The sequence below is a fragment of the Thamnophis elegans genome, chromosome 2, assembly GCF_009769535.1.
Source record: "Thamnophis elegans isolate rThaEle1 chromosome 2, rThaEle1.pri, whole genome shotgun sequence".
NCBI classification, from domain to species: Eukaryota; Metazoa; Chordata; class Lepidosauria; order Squamata; family Colubridae; genus Thamnophis; species Thamnophis elegans.
Window position 1 is genome coordinate 138,739,667 of NC_045542.1, and position 24,397 is coordinate 138,764,063.

Here is a 24,397-nt window from a genome sequence, read left to right on the forward strand (position 1 = left end):
TCTTTTCCATGAGTGAGATGCAGCTTTTTCAACTTTCTCAACTTCCAAACACTGTAGTTTAATACATGTTATCGGACAGGATTGATTGACTGATCATTCATTCATTCATTCATTCATTCATTCATTCATTCATTCATTCATTCAATTTATATAGGTTTTATGGTAGCTTCAGCAGCAGTTGTATGATGTCATGCCAGCACAGATGCCACATTGACATTAATTTCTCTGACTCTCAAAATCTTCTGAAAATTATTTCAAAAGAAGGTGCCCTCCACAAGATGATTCTGCTTCCATCACAGCCAAAGGACTTTCTTCTTTGGCCGTCCCTTGAGAGGCAAACATTGCTAGATGTCAGCTCTCTTGGCTTAGACTTAAAATAACTTTATTGTCAGTTTGAATGTACACTAATCAGCATACATTAAAATGAAATTTTGTGCATACAGCTCTCAAAGGGTCTCCACCTCCAATATACACCACATAAACATGACAAAATAAATAAATAAATACAAAATTATGCATATGCCTACAAATATTATATGACAGAGAAATAACAGTCTAGTCCAGATGTATGCATCTGGCAAGGAAAATGAATCTTGCGAGTTTACCAGACAGATAGCCTAGGGAACAAAGCTGTTACAGAATCTGGTAGTCCTGCTAGAAATACTTTGAAACTTCCTCCCAGAGGGGAGCAACAGAAAGAGACCGTGAAGTGGGTGTGTGGGGTCTCTAACAATGCTTTGAGCTGTATAAGTGGTATAAGTGGTATCCTGAATTAACAGGGAGTAAGCTTCCTATAATCTTCTCGGCTGTCCTTACAACTCTCTTTATGGGCTTTCTATCTGACACACTGCAGCCACCAAACCAAGCAGTGATGTAGTTTGTTAAAACACTCTCAATCGTGCCTCTGTATAAAGTGGCCAGGACAGAAGGAGAAAGATGCGCTCTCCTCATCCGATGCAGGAAATGCAGAGACTGGTTTGCACACTTCACTAAGGATGACATGTGAAGAGATCAGTTCATATTGTTAGTTATCTGCACCCCCAGATATTTAATACTGTTTACCACCTCTACAACTGCATCCTTGATACTGAGTGGAGTATGGCTTATGTGCCTGTTGCTTACTTGATGTCTCCACTGATAGTCTGCTGCTTTTTCCAGGCTTCAGTGTTTCCAGTAAAGGAAAATATTTGTAGCTCAGGGTTGAAAGGAGGGGTCCTTGGTGCTCTCTGAGCTTGCTTGTTTTCTTGCAGACGTTTCATTACCCAAACTAGGTAGCATCATCAGTGCATCAGTGATGATGTTACCTAGTTTGACTAATGAAACATCTGCAAGAAAACAACCAAGCTCAGAGAGCACTAATGACTCCTTCAGTGTTTCCACTCCCCAATCAGAAAGTGTCCCAGCATGACAGAGTTACACTCTTAAATCCACTTACCTGGATGTAAGGTCACTGCAGTCCATGGAATTTATTTCAGAGTAGACATTTTGGACATTCATAGAACCATAACCAATCATTTAAATACTAAAAAGGAGTTTTCCATTCTAAAAGCTTCTAACACATACCTCAAAATCTTCTGAAAACCCATGCTGGTTGTTGGCATACAATTCACCGATATGCTTCACAAACTGTTTGACAGGAATAGCTTCCATGTCATCTGCAAAATGAAAAAAAAGATTCAATTCCACTGTTTATTTTTTCCCCGACGAGCTTGATGTTTTCTCTACTTGCCAATAATATGTTTATAAATATGTTTTAATATGCATTCTCAAGTGAAATCAGCACAACATATTATTCAGATTGTCTCACCATTTCCTTTAGCTCAGGAGTCAGGAAGCCACAGCCTTTCCAAAATTGTTGGACTGTAACTTATAGCTACCAACATCTTTCATCTAGGGTCATGCTTGCATGGGCTGCTGGGAGTTGCAGTTGAACAGCATTTTGAACAGGGGTATCCAACCTTGGCAACTTTAAGGCTTGTGGACTTCAACTCCCAGAATTCCCCAGCCAATCATTCCTCATGCTGGCTGGGGAATTCTGGGAGTTGGAGTCCATAAGGCTTCACGTCGCCAAGGTTGGACACCCCTGATCTAGAAGAAACCCATTCCTGTTTTAAATTTTGACACCATTAATAAATTTATTGCCAAAGGTGAGTGGGATGGGTGAAACCTACATTTGACTAATAAATAAATGTCATGACTCCATTGTATCAAGATAGGCTGATTGTAGAGAGTTATTCAGGGCTCATTTTGTTGTATAAATATTTTGCTTAATTGGATTTTGTTTTCATTGGAATAGATTTTGTTATTTGCCTCATCACAGACAATGCTAATAACAACAGGACAGATTGCTGTGTTTTTTATAAATAAAACTGGTGAGGTATCTGGGCTTCTTTCCTTGGAATGTCTATTGTAGAGAAAAGCAAGATGTTTTGGGGATGAATACCATTTATTGATGTCATCACACAAAAATGTACTTTGGGTCATTTGGAAATCCCAAGTATTCTGTCATTTGCAAGATGACATCATTATGCAAGTGTGTTTATTTTTTGATGTAGAGTGATGTGTGAATATGATCGCTGAACAAGGCAGATACTTTCTTTTTGGTTTAGTGGAATTATTTCAAAGCATGATTGGTTACTGCCTTTTCTGGCAACTTTTTATTCCCATTAACTTCACTCTGTCTCATATAATCTTCATTGTTCCATACTCTTCTTCATTATATTCTATGCACCCATATTTTTTCTCTCCACACACTATAAAATATTTTGGTTTCATTCTTATTTTTTGCAGTAATTATTCTCCTATATGCATTTTTCTCTTCCATCAACTCTTTCACTTCATCATTCCACAAAGCATCTTTTTTCATATTTCCATTAACGTAACCTAGTAGGCTTCTAGGGCATTTTGACAAATGATGATTTATTCCAAGCATCTTCCAAATCCATTTTCCTTACATCCACTTTCCATTCATTAATCTGGATGGATTAATCTTTCTTTCTATTTATTGCTACACAGGCCTTATTTTCCTTTTTTCACTGACTTTATCGTCTCTCAAATCCATTCTTGAGTCTATTAAAAACTAATCTGTTCCATATTTAGAATCTCTCTGCATTCTTAGATCCATTAATTACTTTTCTATCATAAGGAGTAAAATCAAATCAAATTATGGATAATCAATTATGTTTTGGGATCAATCAGTTTGCCATTTTTAGACTATGAATTCAAAAGCCTTTTTTTAAGCAAATGCCAAAAATTAACATTCTCTTTAATTTTTGGTTTTCCAAAAGACCTAATTTCTTCTATGCTTTTTCCTTTTCCAACCACTCTTTCATGTCAAATAACAGAATATCTTTTCTCTTCCAGGTCATGTTTATCCCAGTTGTTGCATAGTGTTTCTCAAAAATTCAGCCCTGCTTCTTTATCAGTATTCACAGGATCATCTTTGCCTTTTTTGATAGAATTTCCTTCCTTCCTTCCTTCCTTCCTTCCTTCATTCATTCATTCATTCATTCATTCATTCATTCATTCCATTTCTGACTTCACAAATTGACTAAACAAGTAACTTTCACAACGTCTCCATCTAATATACATTTATTATGACAGCAATATATGAGAAAACATGCCTTCTTAATAATAGCAAGGCTTATGCAAAAGAGGATTTAATAGGTTTTAATCATCTGTATTTCAGTACAACAAAATAGTAACCAAAGTTAGTCAAGTGCTATGTCACCTCTATGTAAACTAATTTTTGACACAATGGCTGAAAAATTAACAATCGTTCCAAATTTACATTACAGCTACTTCTGTACATTATGGAATTTATAACACTTGGGCTTTCTCAAAACTATTTTTGTCCTCTGTCTTGTCTGACCTGACCTTGGAACTGCCATCTTTGTTGAGTGGGTGCATTGCAATGTTTCGTGAGCGTGCAAAATCACAAAAGCAAATCTGACATTTTGAAACGTACAAGAATAAGTCTATCTTCCTGAAGTAGATGTTTAGCTATGTTTTGAGTAGGCTCACTGAGTTCAATGAGTCATGCTTAAAATGATATGTTATGAATTTTAATCGATGTTTCTATCAGTATTTTGCCTTTTTCATTGAACAGGTGCCTACCTAATTTTTTTCTTTCCCTTTTAGCCTGAATTTATCTAACAAAGCCTTTTTAAAAAAATTCTTTTTAGCCAGGGACATCTGCAGGTGGAGTCAAAAGAGTCACAAAACTGTGAAATAGAAACCATGCCCCCTTTTAAAATAATTATTAATCATTTACCCACCTTCCCTGAGGACACCCCTATTTACAACCAAATAGAATGCTGGAAATACATTGTGTAACAGGGTCACAACTTCGTATGCGTTTGCCTGCCAGTCTGATAATTCATTGAAAACTGATCAGAATGCAACCAAATTGGATATGGGGGAAGTTGAAAACAAAAGGAAATTCAGGTGGAAACAGGCCAAATGATCCTGAATAAAATTCCAATCTGACATGCAGTTGGACAATTTCTTGCAATACTGGTGGTTGCTCCATTCTAAGCTCCTTCCCTTTTTTTACCTAGTAACACGATTCCCCCCTTCCAATATGCAACCCACTGTGAGGTCTTAGTACGCGAGTGTCCATGTATACACTTACCCAAGGTCTGCTAGTAAAGAGGCTGGAAAGAATAGCAACAGCAATAACACTTAGACTTATGTACTGCTTCATACTGCTTTATAGCCCCCTCTAAGCAGTTTACAGAGTCAGCCTATTGTCCACAACAATCTGGGTCTTCATTTTACCAACCTTGGAAGGATGGAAGGCTGTGTCAATCTTGAGAGCGGTAGGGATTGAACCCCTGGCAGTCAGCAGAATTAGCCTGTAATACTGCATTCTAACCACTGCATCACCATGCAGTAGTGCTTCCTTTACTTCTATTCTTAGAATCATTGGTAAAACTTGATTACTTCTGAGTTTTTATGTCTTTGAAGCTTGGGATTATCCATCTACACTTTTCCTTTGTGACCTTGCCCATTTCCAGTATGTGTCACCTTGGATTTCAGATCTTCACTGCCATCATGGCTAAAAAAATGTCTTTTAACCATAATGGCTTCTGTTGTTGTTCTCCATATTTTATCCTCATTGGAACTGTTTTCAACTTCTTTTTTACACCTCAATCTTTAGTATCACCCATCCACTCACACACCTTGAGCTATTTTTCCTCCTATTTTCTTCTACCAACATATCCTATGCATCATTGCACTGACTGTATAAAATTAGCTGTTTTGAAGCATCTGACATAGAAGATAATATTTATAGATCAGGGCTGAACTGTGTAGTCCTTAGTGCTCTCTGAGCTTGATTGATTTTATTTCATTTACCAAATTAGGTAACATCTTCAGTGCTAGAAGGCAGTGGGGTTTGTTTCCTTTTTGTATACTAGCGAAATGCCTTATCAGTGTTAGTGGGAGTGTTCTTGGAAGTATCTTGATTAGGTTATTGTTTACTGTTTGACCATTTATCTGAGTTGGTAACAGACAAATCAGCCATCAACAGGCACATAAAGATAAACAACATCTACATACCATTCAAAAAAGATAATCACAAGCCAAAAAGGAAATGAAAAGACCAAGACACCTTCTCACCAGCAATCAACACCCAGATGACCAGAGATTAAGACCAAGATTAATACACCAACAATTAAGAAGTAAACAATATCCTAATCAAGAGACTAAAGTTAAAGAATGTTTGAGTTTGTGATTTGTTCATTTTAGATTTATCAGTAAGCCACATATTGTAGAAAAGCAGACAATCAAGGATACCTAAAGTTTGAGAACTCCACATTCAAGTAGGCAGACCTATTAGAAAAAGTTAATTTTTGACTTTTTTGTTTATGAGTGTTATAGAGCTTCTCAAATAAAATCTTAAGCAAATTTAAAGGGAATTGTTGCACGGAGGTAATTTATCTGACTGCTGCTTTAAAACCTTCTACTGTGTCAGGAAAAATGTGGTTCAGAAATCATAACTGTTTTAGTCTTCTGAAGAAATGAATGATATCCTATCACATCTAATAAAGAAACTTATTAGTTACTCAGCTCATATTTTATTTGGGCAAGTTGTTTCTTCCCAGGGATTCATTAGTATCACAATCAAGTCCTACCATAAAAATACAAATGCTGAAACAAATAATGTTCATAAATATATAAGATTCAGATCTATTTTGGTATTTTCTTCAAGACTGTGCTAGTAAATCCTTCAATAGCAATAGCAATAGCAGTAGACTTATATACCGCTTCATAGGCCTTTCAGGCCTCTCTAAGCGGTTTACAGAGAGTCAGCATATTGCCCCCAACAATCTGGGTCCTCATTTTACCCACCTCGGAAGGATGGAAGGCTGAGTCAACCCTGAGCCGGTGAGATTTGAACCGCTGAACTGCTGATCTAGCAGTAGCCTGCAGTGCTGCATTTAACCACTGCGCCACCTTGGCTCTGTTGTGTCATTCTGAATATAATGTAACCCTATTGTAAAATCAGCTTTGATTGTCTTACTAAACATTAGCCTGCATCATCCATGCAGAGCAACTGTGGTTCTGCCATTTAATAATCAAAGTTTGACCAATTTGAGGAACAAATAAAGGACCTTCTCCCTTATATCTGAATGGACAGATCACTATGTTCAGACCAGGGGTGGGTTCCTGCCAGTTCTAACCTCTTCTATAGAAGAGGTTCTACAAATCTACAGTGCCATTTAGAACCGGTTCCAGGTCCCTCCCCCTGCCCATCCCCACATCATCAAGATGAAGAAAAAGAGGAGGAATTCTGGGAGTTGAAGTTCACAAGTCTTAAAGCTGTCAGGTTGAACGCCCCTGGGGTTTTTTTTTCCTAAAGGGTTAGGGTTGCAAGGATATTGTAACTTGACAGCTTTAAGACTTGCGTGCTTCAATGCCAGAGTTCCTGAGCCAACATTTTGGTTGCTAAGCAAGAGCGTTGTTAAGTGAGTTTCACCACATTTTACAAGTTGGCCACGACCACCTAGTCACATGGCCAGCAAGCCACTCCCACAAAGCAGGCCACACCTACAGAAGAGGTTCAATTTTTTTTTTGAAACCCACCACTGGTTCAGACGTTGAGCTGGTGTACCTACTACAGGGGGCTCAAATGTTGTGCTGTATCTCTTCAACGTCTTGTACGAGGAAAGCCTGGGATATGAGGCTAGTAGGCTGTTCAGCTTGGAGTAAAACCTTTTTATTACGTAGGTCACTATAATGGACTGAAAGCTCTTTGGCTAAGTGTGGGATGCAATAAGAACTGAACACAGTCTTCTGTGCTTGTGGTGGGTGGATGAGAATAAAGAGAGGGGACTGTTTAATGAGGCATGTGTGTCTGCGCTTTGGCAAAGCCTTGCCATACATTTGCAAACAAAGGGAGAAGAAAGAATTACAAGGGAAAACTATTTTATGTATTTATTTTGATTGTGCCTTTATTATTTTTTATAAATATCTAATGTTCCTTTTTCCTCCTACCCTGTGAGGTGAGGTGAGTGAGAATGAGTGAGTGACTGGCACACAGTCACCAAGTTGGTTTTCATGCCTAAGGCAGGACTAGAACTCACAGTCTTCTGTGATAGCAATGGCACTAACATCTAGACTTATATACCACTTTACAGTGCTTACAGTCCTCTCTAAGTGGTTTACAGAGTCAGCATATTGCCCCCAACAATTTGGGTCCTCATTTTACCCACTTTGGAAGGATGGAAGGCTGAGTCAACCTTGAGCTGGTGAGATTTGAACTGCCAAATTGCAGGCAGCTGGCTGTCAGCAGAAGTAGCCTGCAGTACTGCGCTCTAACTGCTGTGCCACTGTGATGGCAGACTTTGGCTGTGACTCAGGTAATAGGGAGACTTATTTTTTCAGCAGCCTGGGTTTTTTAGGTCTTATTCTTGGAGAATAGTAGATAATAAGTGTGCATCTTGAGATGTTCCCATGACATGACTGACTGGGTTTAGTTAGTTTAACTGGGTATATGAGCCAAATTTGATCGCTTCAGGATCTTCTGGTATTCCCAAAGTATAGTCTTCCCATTGATCAAGTTAAGTATCTTCGGGGAACTGAGCTAATATGCCATTGGTATCAATGACTACCAAGTACTCTAGAGCAGTGTCTCTCAATCTCGACAACTTCATCTTCCAGAATTGCTAGCTGGGGAATTCTGAGAGTTGAAAATTGAAAATTCACACATCTTAATATCGCTGAGGTTGAGCGACACTGCTGTAGAGGTCTCCAGTCTCTTGCTCCAAGAAGAGGCAGAACATAAAGGAGACATATGAAATAATTAATCACAATTTCTTCCAATTAGGAAATAATCTAATATGCTGCCATGCCAACAACAACCATGGAGAGATACGTTAATTACCAATGTTGCGCACAGGCTTACCTTTAAATTACAAGGAAAGTATACAGTCTGCAAAGAAGAAATTGAATTCTTTCATGAGCAAGGGGTATAATTTATGCTATGTGTTTATTTAAAACATTATTTCTTACATATTTTCCTCTCATGATAAGGAACAGCACTCAGAATATAGTTCAGGTCCAAGAAAGGATATTTAACTATTTTTGCGTTTGCAGAAATACCACCCCAAGGAAATAAAAAGTAAGAGCTACCTACAACAATAAAAAAATAAAGGAAGAGAGGAGGAGAGGAGATGAGAGGAAGAGGAGGGAATGAAGATAGGGGTGAGGAGAGGAAGATGGAAGGGAGACTCAGAGGAGGGAAGATAGGAAGGGGAAGAGGAAGAGAGGAGTAGGGGAGAGGTAAGGGAAGAAGGAAGAGAAAGGAGAGAGGAAGGAAGAAAGTAGAGAAGGAGGGAGAAAAGGAAGGGAGGTGGTGTCAAAACAGGCAAGGGATGGTAAACAAAGCAAACCAAATGGCATGTTATAACCCTGTAAATGGAATGGCAAATGTATAAGAACGACAAATGTAAAAAAGAATAATAACTATGTAAATGTATACCTATACTTGTATATAGAGAACAAAAAATAAAAATAAAACTTTTTTTATATATATATACATACATACATACATACATACATACATACATACATACATACATACAGTGTTCAGGTCAATCAGGCTAGATATCTGAACAATCACCATTTGCTCTACAAGCAAATACAAGGAGATTAAATGCTTTTTTTAAAAAAAAAACAACAACCCCATTTCTGTTCCTTAAAGTTCAAACCAACTTCATGTAGTCCAATTAATGTGATCCCCATTATATTCCTGATCTATGGTCCTTGCTCAAGGATGATGCAAGTTGTTCAAAAATAATTAGTAAGGCCTAAGTTTGGCAAAAGCCATTTAGGAAATTTCCTGGTTGCATCTGTTCAATTTTTTGTGGGGGGGGGGAGGATCAGGGGAGAAAAACTACTATCATTAGGAAATATTCTCAACGTTTAATGTGGATTTTAAAAATAAAATTGCTTTGCCTTTTTGGAGAGGAGGAACAGCAATACTGCTTTTCTTTTCTTATTTTACTTCTATGACTACCTCAGTAAAATGGTGATCGGGAGCTGTCTAAAATACAGCAATCTAACAAATGAAAAAAAAATTAAAAGGGGTTTACACTGAGGATGGCAGTAATTAATAAACATTCAGCAAGGCTGCCATCCGGGCAGAACATTTTTCCCTTGAGGGCATGAGACATTGTTTTATTTTTTATTCACATATGTGTTTAATAGCTTAGGGGAAAGTGAATATATGATCCTGTCAGTGTTTGGTGTTTCTCTAGGTTGCATAGTTGAAATGATTATGAATTACAATGAGGACTCAGATTTTCAGCATAAATTCACATAGATGAAAGCATACTTATAAGTTATTTAATTTTATGTTCTGAGGTGAAGTAAATTTCCTCATATGAAAGTAGGGCAGTTAAATTATTAGACAATTCTGCCTTTGTGGACTTACATTAATGTAATGTATTCTGGACATGTTAAAAATCCTCGCAGGACTGATTTTCTTTTTTTAAAAAAAGGGAAGTGCAAGATATTTCAGTTTTGGATACACTGTCAAATTGCTTCCAATGTGTCTGTACAACTAAATCAAATTAGGTTCACTCAGCTCAATGAAACAGCAGTACAGTTCCACAGAGAGATATTTAACTATCAATTTAAAACTACTGCAGGGTTAGCACTAGCAAATAAGATTACTATAAGGAGCTGGCATTTGTTAAAATGTCATATGTACTTTACTTTCAGAATCAATATAAGCATGAAATATTTTCTCATGTTCTCATGTTTTCCAAAGAGGGGAAAAAGAATCAGAAGTGATAGTGTTTTATTAACAGTAGGAGACCACCAAAAAGAAGAATTTTTAGAATGGTTTCTTTGGGGTGTGTGTGTGAGTCCCTAACATAATAGGTGTAAGAATTGATGGGCAGGCATTGGAAAGCTGCATCAGCAAATTGCTTAGGAGGATGGACTGGAAGATTTTTTTCTGGCTTGAGGAAGCCCAGAAAAAGCATGAATTAGGCCCTTCTAACAGAACTTCCCCTTCTATGTTATCCAAATATTTGTAGATACTGTACCTCTTTCTGGCTGTTTTACTTGAATTATCTCTTTACAAATTGCTATTTCATTAAAGCTGGAAATGTTCAGTAGATCTACTAAGAGGCAACAATCTCCTCTATAGTTTCTATGTAAGAAGGGAGTGAATCAGAAAAAAGGCACCTTTCTATTCATTTTGGTTGATCTCTGACACAGTTCAGTTGATCACATGATGCCCTCAATGGGATGAAATATTCTATTGAATGGTCTGATCAATACAGAAGAGAGAACAATGACTTAAAGTTCCCGATGTCAGTGTCTGCTCTAAATATGACTGTATCTGGATCTATTCTTACATGTACAAGATCATTTCACTTAATTTCACTTATATTATATATCCCTAATCACTTTGTGTATGTGTGTGTGAGGGCACAGAAGTGAAGAGTTGAAGTCCAACAGGAATATTACTTATTAATGAATTGCCTACCACTTATTCCCAAAATGTTGTTTAATCATCTATTTAAATCACTATACTCAATTTCTATACTCAATGAGAAATTGGTTAGTAGGCCCCCAAAAGCACAAAAATAAATGCACAAAGAAAGACTGTAAGTAGCCATCATTTAAAACACTTACGCATACGCACATCCTAGCCCTTCATAATTATGAGTGAATCCAAGATCAAGTGCTTCCTTTTGGTAAATGACAAGCCTGCTCTATTCCATTGGTCTCTAACCTATCCTCTAGTCATGATGCATTATCCTTCCCATAAATGTCAATGGCCCTGCTGGTTGGAGATTATTAAAAATCTAGCCCTATGTATGTAAGAAAGAAGACTACTGTGGAAAGATGGAAAATGGCTTGGGTTTCTGCATTAAACAATAGGAGAGGGGTGTCAAACTCGATTTCATTGAGGGCCAGATCAGGGTGTATTTCACCTCAGGGGGCCAGGGTGGGTGTAGCTAGGGTGGGCATGGCCAGCTTAACATCACTAACGTCGGGAGGAAGCGCCTGTGGTGGCCCAAGTGTTCTGCCTGTGAAAATGGGCTCCCAAGCTCCATTTTTGGCTGTGATGACTTCCTGCAATCCTCTGCCAGCGAAAACGGAGCTCAGTAGGGCCACCTGCAGCCCTCGTGATCTCCACTTTCTGCTGCGACAGCCCCCTGCAGCCCTCTGTCAGCAAAAATGGAGCTTGGGAGGGCTGCCCATGGCCCTCGGGGGGGGGGGCATGCTTTCGCTGCCAGAGGCACCATGGGCTGGTCTTTTGCTGTTTCCAGGGCAGCCCTGCAGGCCAGATCTAAGCACCCCATGAGTCAGATCTGGCCCACGGGCCTTGAGTTTGACACCCCTGCAGTTGGAGGGGAAACTGTGTTTTGAAATTTTTCAGTTGGTTTATTTTTTGTATAACAAGTTAGCATATGAAATAAAGAGCTGAATCAGACATTTGTTCCCTGGCATTCTGCTTTTCTATATCTTGGTAGATTTTTAAAGATTAAAGATTGTACACATTAGTGTAAAGATGTTAGTCTTTTGTCACAACAGCTGAAAAGCTCCTTTGACCTAAACCCTTTGAATATGTAACCTCATCTTGTTCATCTTTTATAAGGTAACGTACTTACGTACTTCAGAAAAATATGGGAAACAGAAACAACTTATAGAAAACATATAGTTCATTGCATAGGCACTGCCATGTTGGAGAGGATTATTTATGCCATTTCTGACATTCTAGGGATGAAGATTACCTAATATATGTCTATGTAGATTCTCAGTCATCCAGGTCATGGTTGTCCTAAAGGTGCTTTTTCAAGAGGCAACCAAATTTTCTGGTTTTTCTTTGAAGATGTTTTGCTCTTTCTCCAAGAAGCTGAAGAAGACTCTTTGATGAGAAACGAAACGTCTTCAAAGAAAAACCAGAAAGTACAGTTGCCTCTTGAAAAAGCACCTTTGGGATTAGATAATATAATGTGCTATGTAATAAGAAGGTGAGAAGAATGTTACAGAGAAATGAAGGGCATTAATACACTGCAATAACTAGTTCCAGACAATTCTGATATATTTTACAGCTAACAGGACAACATCTGTGAAGAAAAGCTATGTCAGATCATTACCCAGAGATTTTTTTTGGAGACAATCTCATAGATTTTTTATATCCACCTAAACAAGATCAACTTTCAATAACAACATCCCAAGTGACTCCTCCATGCATATATGCTCTGGCAACCATTTTAAAGAGAATATATTCCGATCATGAATTTTATAAAACTTTCATCATCTGGAGTGCTAATAGAAGCCATAAATTCATACAAACTTTGAATTTGTTCATCTTTATATGACACAATTGGATCGTAATTATTTCTAAGGATTCTTTAAAAGAGTCAAAGGGATTTTTCACAGAGTTTTCACAGTTATTTATTTGTAACTCAGAGTAGATCATTTTTTCCCAAATTGACCTTCTTCAGATGTTGGAATTCAGCTCCCATAATTCCCTGACCACCATGTTAGACATGAGCTGGATGAACCAATAGCAACTTTCCGTTATCTAACATTCTATTATTTCTGACCAGAATTGATCAATTAATCTAGTAATTGCAAAACTCACATCACTAAGTTCTTTACCCAATATAGTACATTAAATGCGAAAATAACACAAGCAACATAATCTTATTACAATAGCTTTTGCAACCTGTCAGAGAAAAAAACATGACATTCCATAATTGCTTTGAAGTATACATTAGGCTTCCTTTTTAAAGGAATTAAAAATAGTATACAGCAATAATCAAACCTTCCCATCAGTGGAATTCAGCTCACATTCACACACACAAAAATAATTTTATGTAGACTTATTTTAAGCCATTGATAATAAAAGAATGAACAAACTGTGGAAGGATAAAACATGCATTTATTTCCTAAATAAAAAGGAGAGCCAAATCTGTTTATACTCAAGTAGAATAATCCTAAGTAGGTTCTTAGCTTTGAGCTAAAACTGACAAAGTCCAAAAAGATTTACAATATTGAACAGCAATAATTATGCTCACCCCAAATAAAGCTACTTCATTTGGTTACATAAAAAGATGTTTACTAACTAATTTTTTAAAGCTGGAAACAAAATTGAACTAAACTAAAATGCAGGGATCAGATGTCCTACCTATATGGCAGTATCCTGGCAAATATAAATATACAACAAGACCAGCATACCGACACCCATGCTTTTCTTCTAAGTATAAATACACAAGATTATGCTACCTATTTACCTCTAGTAGACATTGTTGAACATTAAGATGAAGATTTTGAACTTCAGTAGAAAAGGCAAATGGAATTAAAGACTTATACAGGACCAGATACCGATGTCAGAAAAGACAAATTCTATATGACATCTAGAGGTTTCCTTTGTGAAACCATCAAGGGGGTTTCATCCAAAGGAAAAAAAGTTAAAACACACCTTTTACTCCATTTTAAATAATTACTGTACAGAAACAGGGCTATAAACCACAACAGGCTTAAACCATGGGAAGAAATCATACGACTGAGAAGAGCAACTGACTTTAATTATACCCAAACTAGGATAAATTGTTAAGCAAATTCAAACGGTTGCATCCATGATCAAAGGTATGGACGAATGAGGCAAGGCCTTTCTTACCTGGGATGGGAATGATGGGGACGGTTTCGTTTGGTACCACCCGAGGAGAACTGCTGTCTTCTACATAGAAATGAGCTGTCTGGAAACATTTTCTGCAAACGGAAGAGAAATAGCATCACTACCTTCAGAGTTTAGGAGCACTTTTGTACAAAATCAAACATTTCGACAGGCCAGTTGAACAAGTCCATTTCAGACTCTGTCTTCTCCCCTAATGCCGATGGTTGTTGTTGGCTATTTAAATAAAAAGTTATGATGCCAGAAACTTCCAATGGGAAAAAGCTGTTTCATTAATTTAAGAACACTGTATGTTATCTATTATTAAACTGTTAAAACAGGTTGTCCAAAAAGTTTAGCGGCAGTGAGGTTGGGGTTTGTTCAGGTTGTACTTAAGCTTCCAAGCTCTGCAACAGCTCCTCAAAAGGGAATTTAAGAGGGACAACCACAACCTTGTGGGAAATGTTCCAACATAACGTCACGGAAAGAGCATCTAAAACCGACACTTGGGGGAATCCTCCTTCCTTCAGAAAGTTGCAAACTTTCCAAAACCTAACACAACTTTGCCTCATCTCTCTCCTGGCGCCCGTCGTCTTCTTTTTCTTCTATGCGGTATTTCCTATGAAACAAGACCCAAAACCATGCCCAGAAAATCCAACATTGCTTGTCAGCAAGACCCCCCCCCCGACCCCGAAAACGATTCGGAAGGCAATTTCGATGGCCACACCCCAGCACGCTCCCGCCAAAGAGCCCAAACCCGAATGAACGAATGGAGTCCATCTGCCTAAGGCTTTTCAGTGCAGTCTTTTTACCTGTACTTAATGCAAAGCAAAGAGCATAAGCTGGTCATCATGGAGAAGGCACTGAGAAGGAGAGCATCCAGTGTTCCACTGAGCCTCTGCATGGTGATGCTCAGCAAGACACGGTTTTCCAGCAGCAGCGTCACTGCTTGGTGCTGCCTTAATGAGCTGCTTGCAGCTGGAAGTGAATATTTAATGAGCCTTGCTCAGCATGAGCTGCTCTTGTGATGGGGAAAAAAGAGGGCTACTCTCAGCTGTTAGGAGCTCTTTGCCAAATCCTAGATAGAGCAGAGATTCCCCTCTTCTTGCCCAGCTTGAAAACAAAACAACAACAACAACAAAAATGACTTCTGCACTTCTGGGCAGAATGTTTGCAGCATCACCCGGGTGAAGTTTCCCTGAAAAGCACAGGGCTGCTTTTTGCTGGTGAAATGTTTGCAAAAACATTCTCTTGCTGGCTAGCTCGGTTTCTGGAATTAGGGCCAAGCAGAACAGCCCACCACCATCCCATCCACTCTGCTGACACGGTCAAAGCAATTTCTATAGCCATTGTTTGCAGCCAGAGTTACATAGTAGAGCACTTTGAAAAGAAAGAAGGGGTGGGGGGAACAGCACAACACAACTCACAGCAATTTTCAAAGGCCAAGGGAAACACTTAGAAGAGTTTGTGTGAGTTTGAATTGCACTGACATCAAAACTTAAGGCTGTCAGATCAAGATGTGGGCATTGTGGGATTCTGGTAGCATCATTTAGTTAACTTGAGCCTCTCTCTCACTCCATGTCTTTACTTGGCTGTCTGCCCCCCCCCCCGTCCCCCCCCCATCTTCAGCTCTGAGTCAAGTGCAGGCATCTCCTGTGCAGCTTTGCCCATGTGAAGAAAAAGTGTATACAAAGAGCTGCGGAGCCTTAATATCCAAAGTTAATTTTGAAAAAGGAAGAGAATACAGTCTTTTTAATTCCTTGCCCCTGAAGCCATGTACTATGAATTAGCAAGAAAAAGGTTTTCCAAAGCTACTTTTATCCCCAATTAATTTTATGATAACAGAATTAAAGTGCATTATTACTAAACAAATTAAGGACTAGTTACTGTGCTCAGCTGAACTTTGATATTTTTGTTTAAAAAAGTCAACTTGCTTATATATCAAATTTGAAAACTACCCACCCATCTCAGTCACAGGGCAACTCTGGGCAGTGTACAATGAAAAAAGCATACAATCATATCCAAATATGACATTATTTATATTTTAAGCCATTAAAACAGTCAATTATGCCACTAAAACAAGAATAACAATTAAAACTGAAAGCTAAAAAAAGAGAGGGAGGGCTTTCAAGGCACTAACCAACCACACAGCTGATGCTCCTTACCCATCAGGTTGATACTTCACTTGCTCCCTCTTTCTACTCTATCTATCTATCTATCTATCTATCTATCTATCTATCTATCTATCATCTATCTGTCTGTCTGTCTGTCTGTCTATCTATCTATCTATCATTGATCTATGTCTGTATCTATTTATCTGTCTGCCTGCCTGTGTCTGTCTGTCATCTGTCTCTGTCTGTGTCTCTCTCTCTCCCTCCCTCTCTCACACACATACCTATCTATCATCTCTCCCTCCCTCTCTATTTCCTAGCTAGCTTTGCATGAGTTTTGAATAGCACAGTTGTATGTGGTATGTCTGTCATAACAACACTCTTGTAATAAAGATTGGGTGGAAATGACTATGCCACCCATTTTGAAAGAGGGCTGTGTATGGACTGGAATCCAGGTTCCCCAGGTTAACAATTGATGCTCTATTCATTACACCACACAGACTTCCAGGACTATCATACTAGGGACATCTGGCAATCCCAATTGCTGTGCACTGTGCACTTATGGCACTAGATAAATAATGAAAGCAAGGGCGCCACCTCTACAGAGCTGCTGAATCAATATGCAGCCACTGGAGAATTTTAATCAAACCAAACCATTGCTCCGATCTTTTGGCAAGTATATTTCCTGGTTGTGTAACCTATAGAACCAAACCTTCTTATAGAAATGAGTTTCTCTTTCTTGAACAGCTTGACTGCTCTTTTTTCTCCCTCCTGCCGAAAGAAGTATTTGGCTTCTATTTGGTCTGCCTTTATTTTAGACTGAACACCCTGGGGGCGAAAAGGGGCATAAATCAGTCACAGTAAAGGAAAGGTTATTAATATGGATCAGGCAGAAGGCGCCGGTGTTTCATGCATTCTGGAGTTTCTCTTCTGAGTGAAGGAAATCCATAGAGGATAGCTTTAAATATTATTATTTTTCTTCCAGTGGAGAGAGAGAAAAGGAAAAAGAGAGCCCAGCACACAGTTCCCCTTCCTAAAGTATTCTGTGTAAAAATAATAATGTTTACCAAACAGAAGACAACTCTGCATGTATTTACACTGAACAAGGAGAAATATAATTTCATAAACAAAAGGCACATTAGAGGAATCTGGGTTAGTTCTCTGCTCTCAGAAAATCAGCATTCTAATCCATTGCAATAGGCTACAACTAATTTTGATTGTGGGTTTACAGGAAGATAGGATTCGGATATTCTTTTTATTAGAATAATAAGAAAAGCAAAGTTTATCTGTCACAGAGGTAGCAAATGGCTCTTCAAAGTGGATGTCTTGGAGAACAAAGGGTGTGAGAGAATACCTGCACTTTTGAGAGAGCAACTTTGATTTTATGTTGATATAAAATATTAAAACATTCCTATCATTATTAGATACTTTTTTTCATTAGAACTGATATCCAGATGATCTCTGGGGCCAATGAGTTGTTTGCAAGTGATCCTGGAATGGCTATAGGATTCAGTTTTTAGCTTCGATCGGTAGCTTTATAAGTAAGGTGCTCACAAGTTATACTTAATAAAAACCTAATTGCTCTAATTGCTTCAGGCCATCGATTCTCAGCAGGCACCCAGCAATGCCCAGCAGATCTGGAGGTAGCAGTGGTTAGTATTCCACATATATAATTTGCTGTGTAAGTCTAAATAACATTTTATAAACTTACTGTGCCCAGGGTTGCAAATGATGGTACACAGTTTCTTCACTAGAGTTATTAAAATAATAGATTAAGATAAAAGATCATAATTACATTTGATAAACAAAAATATTGTCTCAACTCTGTATGGGAAGCCCGAAATTTTTATCACAAGACCCTGAAGGTGGGACACCCTGAATTATTTGGATCTGGAGAAAGACCACGAGAAGGACAAGATAAACGGCAAATCACACAACTACCAGACAAAAAGCACCATTTCCTCCTTCCGGAAGGGCAAGGGACCAGGGAACAAAGATCTAGCTGTATGACTACCAGACGAATGGGAAAACAAGGCATATTGCAACAACCTTAATAATCATCGGCCATTGATCAAGGAGTTATGGTCTGAACTCTTTACAGAAGAGACAGAAAATATTTCACTACCTTAAACAGTTCAAGAACGATATAATTTGTCTGCAAGAAATTCATATCAAATTAACTGATCAAAAATATCTGTTCAACCCCGAAATTGGTCAATATTTTGTGACCTCTGCTATGGAAAAGAAAAATGGTATAGTTGTAGACTTAAGAAAAGACATTAAGGCTGAATTAATTGAAGCAGATCCCTTTGGAAGATATATCACATTAGACCTAATTCTAGAAGGGAAAAAGACTTGATGGACAACTTCGAATTGAGAAATGTTTGGCGAGAAAGAAACACAGAGGCATATGACTTCATCCCTTTTTCTGATGGACATCAATCCCTTTCAAGGATTGACTTTATACAAATCACTAATAATTTATTTTCTAGGGTGAAGAAGACAAAGATTGCGGCGAGGGTCCTTTTGGATCATAACCCAGTCTGGACGGAATTGGGAAGGGTAGTGCAGGCAAGAAGGTCTTGGAGGTCGAATGAGAGTTTATTTAGATATGAAAAGTATATTAATGATTGTAAAAAATTGCCATCTGAATACTTTGTTCTGAATACGAATAAGGGTATATTCATGGAATTTGTAGGGGATGTAAGTAAAGCATATATGAGAGGAGTACTGATGAATATAAATAAAATACATAGACATAAACAAGGGCAAAAACGAAAAGAATTGGAAGAAGAAATCAAAAGAAAAATTTGAAATGTATCCAAATTGTGTTATAGAGGGAAGGAGGTATAAAGGGGACAAAATTAAGGGTTTAGATATAGACAGATACTTAGATAAAGAGATAATACCTCTAGTTAGAGAAGAGTACAGGCAAAAGTTGAACTAACAAATAACTTCTGGGGAAATCCTGCAGGAAATCAAACAACTAAGATTAGGAACAATGTAAACTGCTTAAAGTTTGTGTAATGGCAAGAAGCTGAGTTCAACGCAGAGATTTTACTGACTTTTTTTTTCTTTTTTCTTAGACTGTGTTTGATAAAAAGCTATACCGTGTACGGGCTCTGGGAAGTCGGGGGGGGGGAAGGGAGGTGAGGTCATAGGTGGGAGGGGGGAGGGGGGGAAATATAGTATGTGCTAGATTTTAAAGTAACATGATTGCATTTGTATACTGTTGCCTTTTTAATTCTAGTGTAAAAATAAGAAGCTGAATATATTGATAGATAGTAGAAATACACCGAAGGGAGGAGCAGAGGGAAAGAAGAAAGAGGGGTAGAGAGGGTGGGAGAGAGGATCGGAAGGAGGGTGAGATGGAAGGGAGGGAGTGTATTGGGAGAAAGGAGTGATAGAGGGGAGGGGAAGTAGGAGAGGGGAATGTTGGAGGGGAGAAAGGAAAGTTGGAGGGGGGTGAAAGAAAGGGTGTATGGAGGGTTGAAGTGGTATATTGTGTTTGTATTTTGGGGAGTATTTTTGACAAGGATGGCTGTGTTTATTGCTCAATGTTATACGGCCCCGGTTATGCACAGTATATATGTGACTGTATGAAATGAAAAATGAAAATGAAAATAAAACATATTTGAAATAAGATAAAAGATAAGGAAGACTATAGAAATACAAAAGCTGCTAGGCACGGAATCAGAATTTTGGCTGAGGATTGTCAACTCTGACTGAAGGCACAGTGCCACGTAACAATCTTCCTGACACCTGGTTGGAGAGGTGCAGAATTTATCCTGGATGGACCCCAAGAAGAATAGGTGAAGAGCCTGAGCTCTGTGGATTTCTAGCCACGATATGGCAAATGGGTACTACTGCGCCGGCAAATGGGTACTACTACGCCGAGGTGGCACAGTGGTTAGGGTGCAGTACTGCATGCCACTTTAGCTGACTGTGATCTGCAGTTCAGTGGTTCAAATCTCACCGGCTCAAGGTCGACTCAGCCTTCCATCCTTCTGAGGTGGGTGAAATGAGGACCCGGACTGTGGGGGCAAGTTGCTGATTCAATTTGCTAAAAAGTTTGTAAACCGCTTAGAGAGGGCTGAAAGCCCTATGAAGCGGTATATAAGTCTAATAATAAATAAATAAATAAATAAATAAATAAAATACTATATACTGCTGGGAAAATGTTTCTGCAATAATTTTTTTAATTAAAAACATTACTGTGGGAGAATAATAATATTTGAATTCTCTGGTTGCACAACTAGGGCTTAGTCTATATGAAAATAAAAACCAAATTTAGGGTTGTAATGTACAATGTATTTGAATGCCTCTCTGTGTTATATTTCTGTTGCTTTAAACAAAGGCAGCTTCCTCTCTGTTGGCAGATCGTTATGCCCATTCTACACACCTACGCAACTGGTTATGGCATAAATAACTTCCTAACATTCTGGAGAATGGAGCTTTATCACAAAATCAAAGGAATAATCAGGTTGTCAAAGAGATCTGGTCTCTGTAATAACAAAGACTGAAAATCATATAGTTTCTGAGTTACTAAAACTATAAGGAAGAACATTCTACCCGGAAGTTTCAAAGTACAGTACCTTATTTATCAGCTACTATTTATGTCAAATATCTAAGTGCCAGGTAAAACTTCACTGATATTCATTAATGTAGATCCAAGAAAGAGAAGCAGGAAGAAACAATGCATATCTAGTTATCCCCTTCATACTGTTGCTTTCAATGTTAGCAACATTATGAAAAGGAACAAAAAGGAGTAAGAATAAAGTAATAAAGGCGGGATAAAATCTAATAACTAACTAATTGGTCAAATAAATTAAGGATATAAAATATAACAGAGAAGAGGAAATTTATACACCAACAACATTCACTATGCCTGTTTATATTTTTCTATCTTCAAAAGGACGTACATTAATGTATGCACTATATTGAAAGATACATTCATTTGCCACATGTATAATATACGATCTTAGTGATTTTGGATTTGCACCAATTCGATATTTGTAAAATAAATTTAGTTATATATATTTAAAGAAACTAATTTGCAATGACCTTGTTGGTTTCAAATGTGGCTGCATTACTCTATATTTCAGATTCTACATTTTTGTATTACGTATTGAATTTATTTAATCATCTTAAAAAAGCTGTTTTGAGAGTAATTTGGAAAAGCAGCAACAGGTTTTTATAGCCATGGATACCAGATTATGGAAGTCTTGTTATGAAGTTACACAACTGAAGAAACATTTTTTGGATTTTATAATTACAGTGGCATTCTACATTTCCAGAATAATTCATAAAGCCCACATATTTTCTATGAATCATTGAGAACTCTGTTGTCTTTGAAAGAAAACAATGTGTTCCCTGAAGCAGACCCCTCATTCTCTTTCCACCACCATCCCCTATCTCCATATGCTTTATTTCTGGCTGACTTTTCTTTAGGGAATAGTAATTTTGTGAGATCTCAGACATCAGGCAGGGTTACACTGTGCACAGAAGTCAAAGAATATACTCATATACTGTATGTACAAGCCAACAGGACACCACTTTGAGATTTAAACCCCTTGAACAGGGATGAGAGGGATGAATACAAAACAAGAATCATTGCCTAAAAGAAAATTGATTTTAAAAATTTGCCAGGTAATTGCTCAGGAACGGTTATGAATGGATGGATCTACAATTCTTTAAAAACCAAGAAGTTAAAAATTCCTTTTAGAAAGATGACAAGCTTTTGCTTGTTTTGCATGTCCTTGAAGTTCAGCTTTCGTATTCAAATGTTTTTAAAGTAAGTTACATGAAGGAATCATTCCTAAATATAAGATCTCCTTCACACATTTGGAAAATCAAGAATGGTGATTCATCTGTACATCTGTTTTTTAATTACATAGTTTGTTGTGCAAAGCTGTGTGTGTGTCTTGGTGTCACATTACTGAGGAGCTCAATAATTGTGTCTTGTATTTTTCAATTGACATTATGCAGTCAAGAATCATTTTTTTTCTTTTCTCCAGGAAAAAACAGCAACGGTTGGAGGTAATGTTGCATTTAGTTTTCTGCCTCCCTCAAACTAGTAGCTATTGGCTTCAATGCCAAACAGGCTGGCCTCATTTGAGGGGAGAAAAAAGATGGAATTTGTACCTGAATTTAACCTTGCAATGTCCGAAACAAATGGATCCACTAGGTACAGTGAGGGTTTTTTAAAATTCCCTATCATTTGAAATGCTGTAGCTTGAGCACTGTATAACACAGATCAAAAGGGTGAATTTAATATCTTTGAAAGATATGTGAAGCAATATTCCTTGTCTCTGAAGTAGTTGAAGATTGTCGGAGAGATTTATCAAAATAGTTGAAGACATTTTTGTTTGGGAATTTTCTGGAAAATTTAGTTCCAGCATAGTCTTGAACGTTAGAAATCTTGAGATTTGTACAGAAGAGGTTGGCATTCCTTTGCAAAGGAAGAAGACAGCTTTGGGATTTACAGAACCTGCTTTCCTGTCTTTGAGCTCCTAAAGTTGTACAAAAAAACTGGTAGTCCTAAAAGTATCAGTGATACTTTCTGTGTTCTGATTTTATTGAGGGCATCAAAAATCATATATAGAAAAACTGCATTCCAAAGGAAGAAAATATATAGAAGAAGTTAAAGGGATGGACAATCTATCCTGTTTCCCTGAAAATAAGACCTCCCCGGATAAAAAGCCCAAACAGGATAGATTTTGAGCAAATGCGCTAAAATAAGCCCTTCCCCAATAATAAGCCCTCCCTGAAAATATTGCAACACAGCAGCAGCCATGAGGTGACCACACTTGCTGCCTCCTGCATCTCAAAAATAGTAAGACCTCCCCCAAAATAAGGCCAAGTGCTTATTTCGGGGATCAAAAGAAAATAAGACCCTGTCTTATTTTCGGGGAAACGCAGTAATGGTTAAAACACCAAGTTAGAAGCCAGGAAACTGTGAGTTCTAGTCCTTTTTGAGATGTTGTGTAGAGCTTAAACTTAGAAACTAAGAGAAACATGTCAGAGAAAACTAAGCCAGTTAACATTCTTTAAAGTCATACAATTAAAGAGAACAAGGTTGAGTTACAGCCAAAAGAATAAGTGAGGGAGTTAGTGGTCCTCGGAACTCAGTTAGAGGAAGACAAAGAACAGTCTCTCTCTCTCTCTCTCCTATTTATCTATTTAAACCTTGAAATTAATTGCCTGCAGTGCAGCACTTCATTATTGCATATGCTGCTGATGACATAATACATACTTGTCCCCCTGTGCAGTAAACAACCTTGCAGTTAAACGTTTGCTCTTCTTCAGTTCTATCACAGCATCAAAGCTGGCAGAAGATCTTCAGGAAACTTCCTCCACCAAAAAGCATGAATGACTTGTGTATCGACTACAAGCCACCATCCAGCAAAAATGTTAATTTTAGGCAAAAAATGGCTGGTGGACAGTGCCTAAAGATGACACTTGCTTACCACTGATAGGATTATAGGCCACTGATTTTTACGAGCAAATCGTGTGGGTTCTCATAATTATGAAGTCAGCAGAGAGAAAGCTCCCATGAACAAATAACCTGCTGAAAAGGAATGAATAGCTAGCGTGCTTGGGCGACATTAGGCTCATCTGGGACAGCTTCTGTCTTTCCTGTTCATATAAGACAGGGGTGTCAAACTCAAGACCTGGGGGCTGGATCAGGCCTGCAGGGTGCTTAGATCTGACCTGCAGGGACACCCTGGAAACAGCCCATTTTCGCCGGCAGAGTTCTCGGGCCACCATAGGCACCCCTGACACGAGTGACATATAGCTGGCGACCCCTACCCCACCTCTTGAGGTCAAACACAACGCTGATGCGGCCCTCAATGAAATTGAGTTTCACACCCCTGATATAGGATATAATGGAGCATAAAGGAAACTCTCTAGACAACTTCTGCCTCAGGGATTCAAATGAAAGTTTCCCAAGGTGGTGAACAATCCAGCGAACAGTAGAATGAATTAGAGCAGGCCCAGCAAAGCAGCTTTAGCTGTGAATTAATTTCTTAGAACCAAGTACTACAAAGTACACATAAACCCTTTTGAATCAAATCCTTACACTGTGCATTCTTGCTCTGAACAAGGTAACTAACTGCCCAACCTCTTATTTTGA

General features: G+C 38.2%; 1 protein-coding gene across 7 annotated transcripts in view; it reads right to left on the reverse strand.

The window, feature by feature from the left end:
* The window catches only part of PTPRG (protein tyrosine phosphatase receptor type G), a 731,369-nt gene that overhangs the window by 38,740 nt on the left and 668,232 nt on the right, over positions 1–24,397 (reverse strand). For all 7 annotated transcript variants that reach the window (XM_032209412.1, XM_032209411.1, XM_032209409.1 and 4 more), the window contains 2 exons: positions 14,156–14,247; positions 1,564–1,655 (listed from right to left, as the gene is read on the reverse strand). In XM_032209412.1, coding sequence (XP_032065303.1) covers positions 1,564–1,655; positions 14,156–14,247 — 184 coding nt within the window. The remainder of the gene's footprint in view (positions 1–1,563; positions 1,656–14,155; positions 14,248–24,397) is intronic.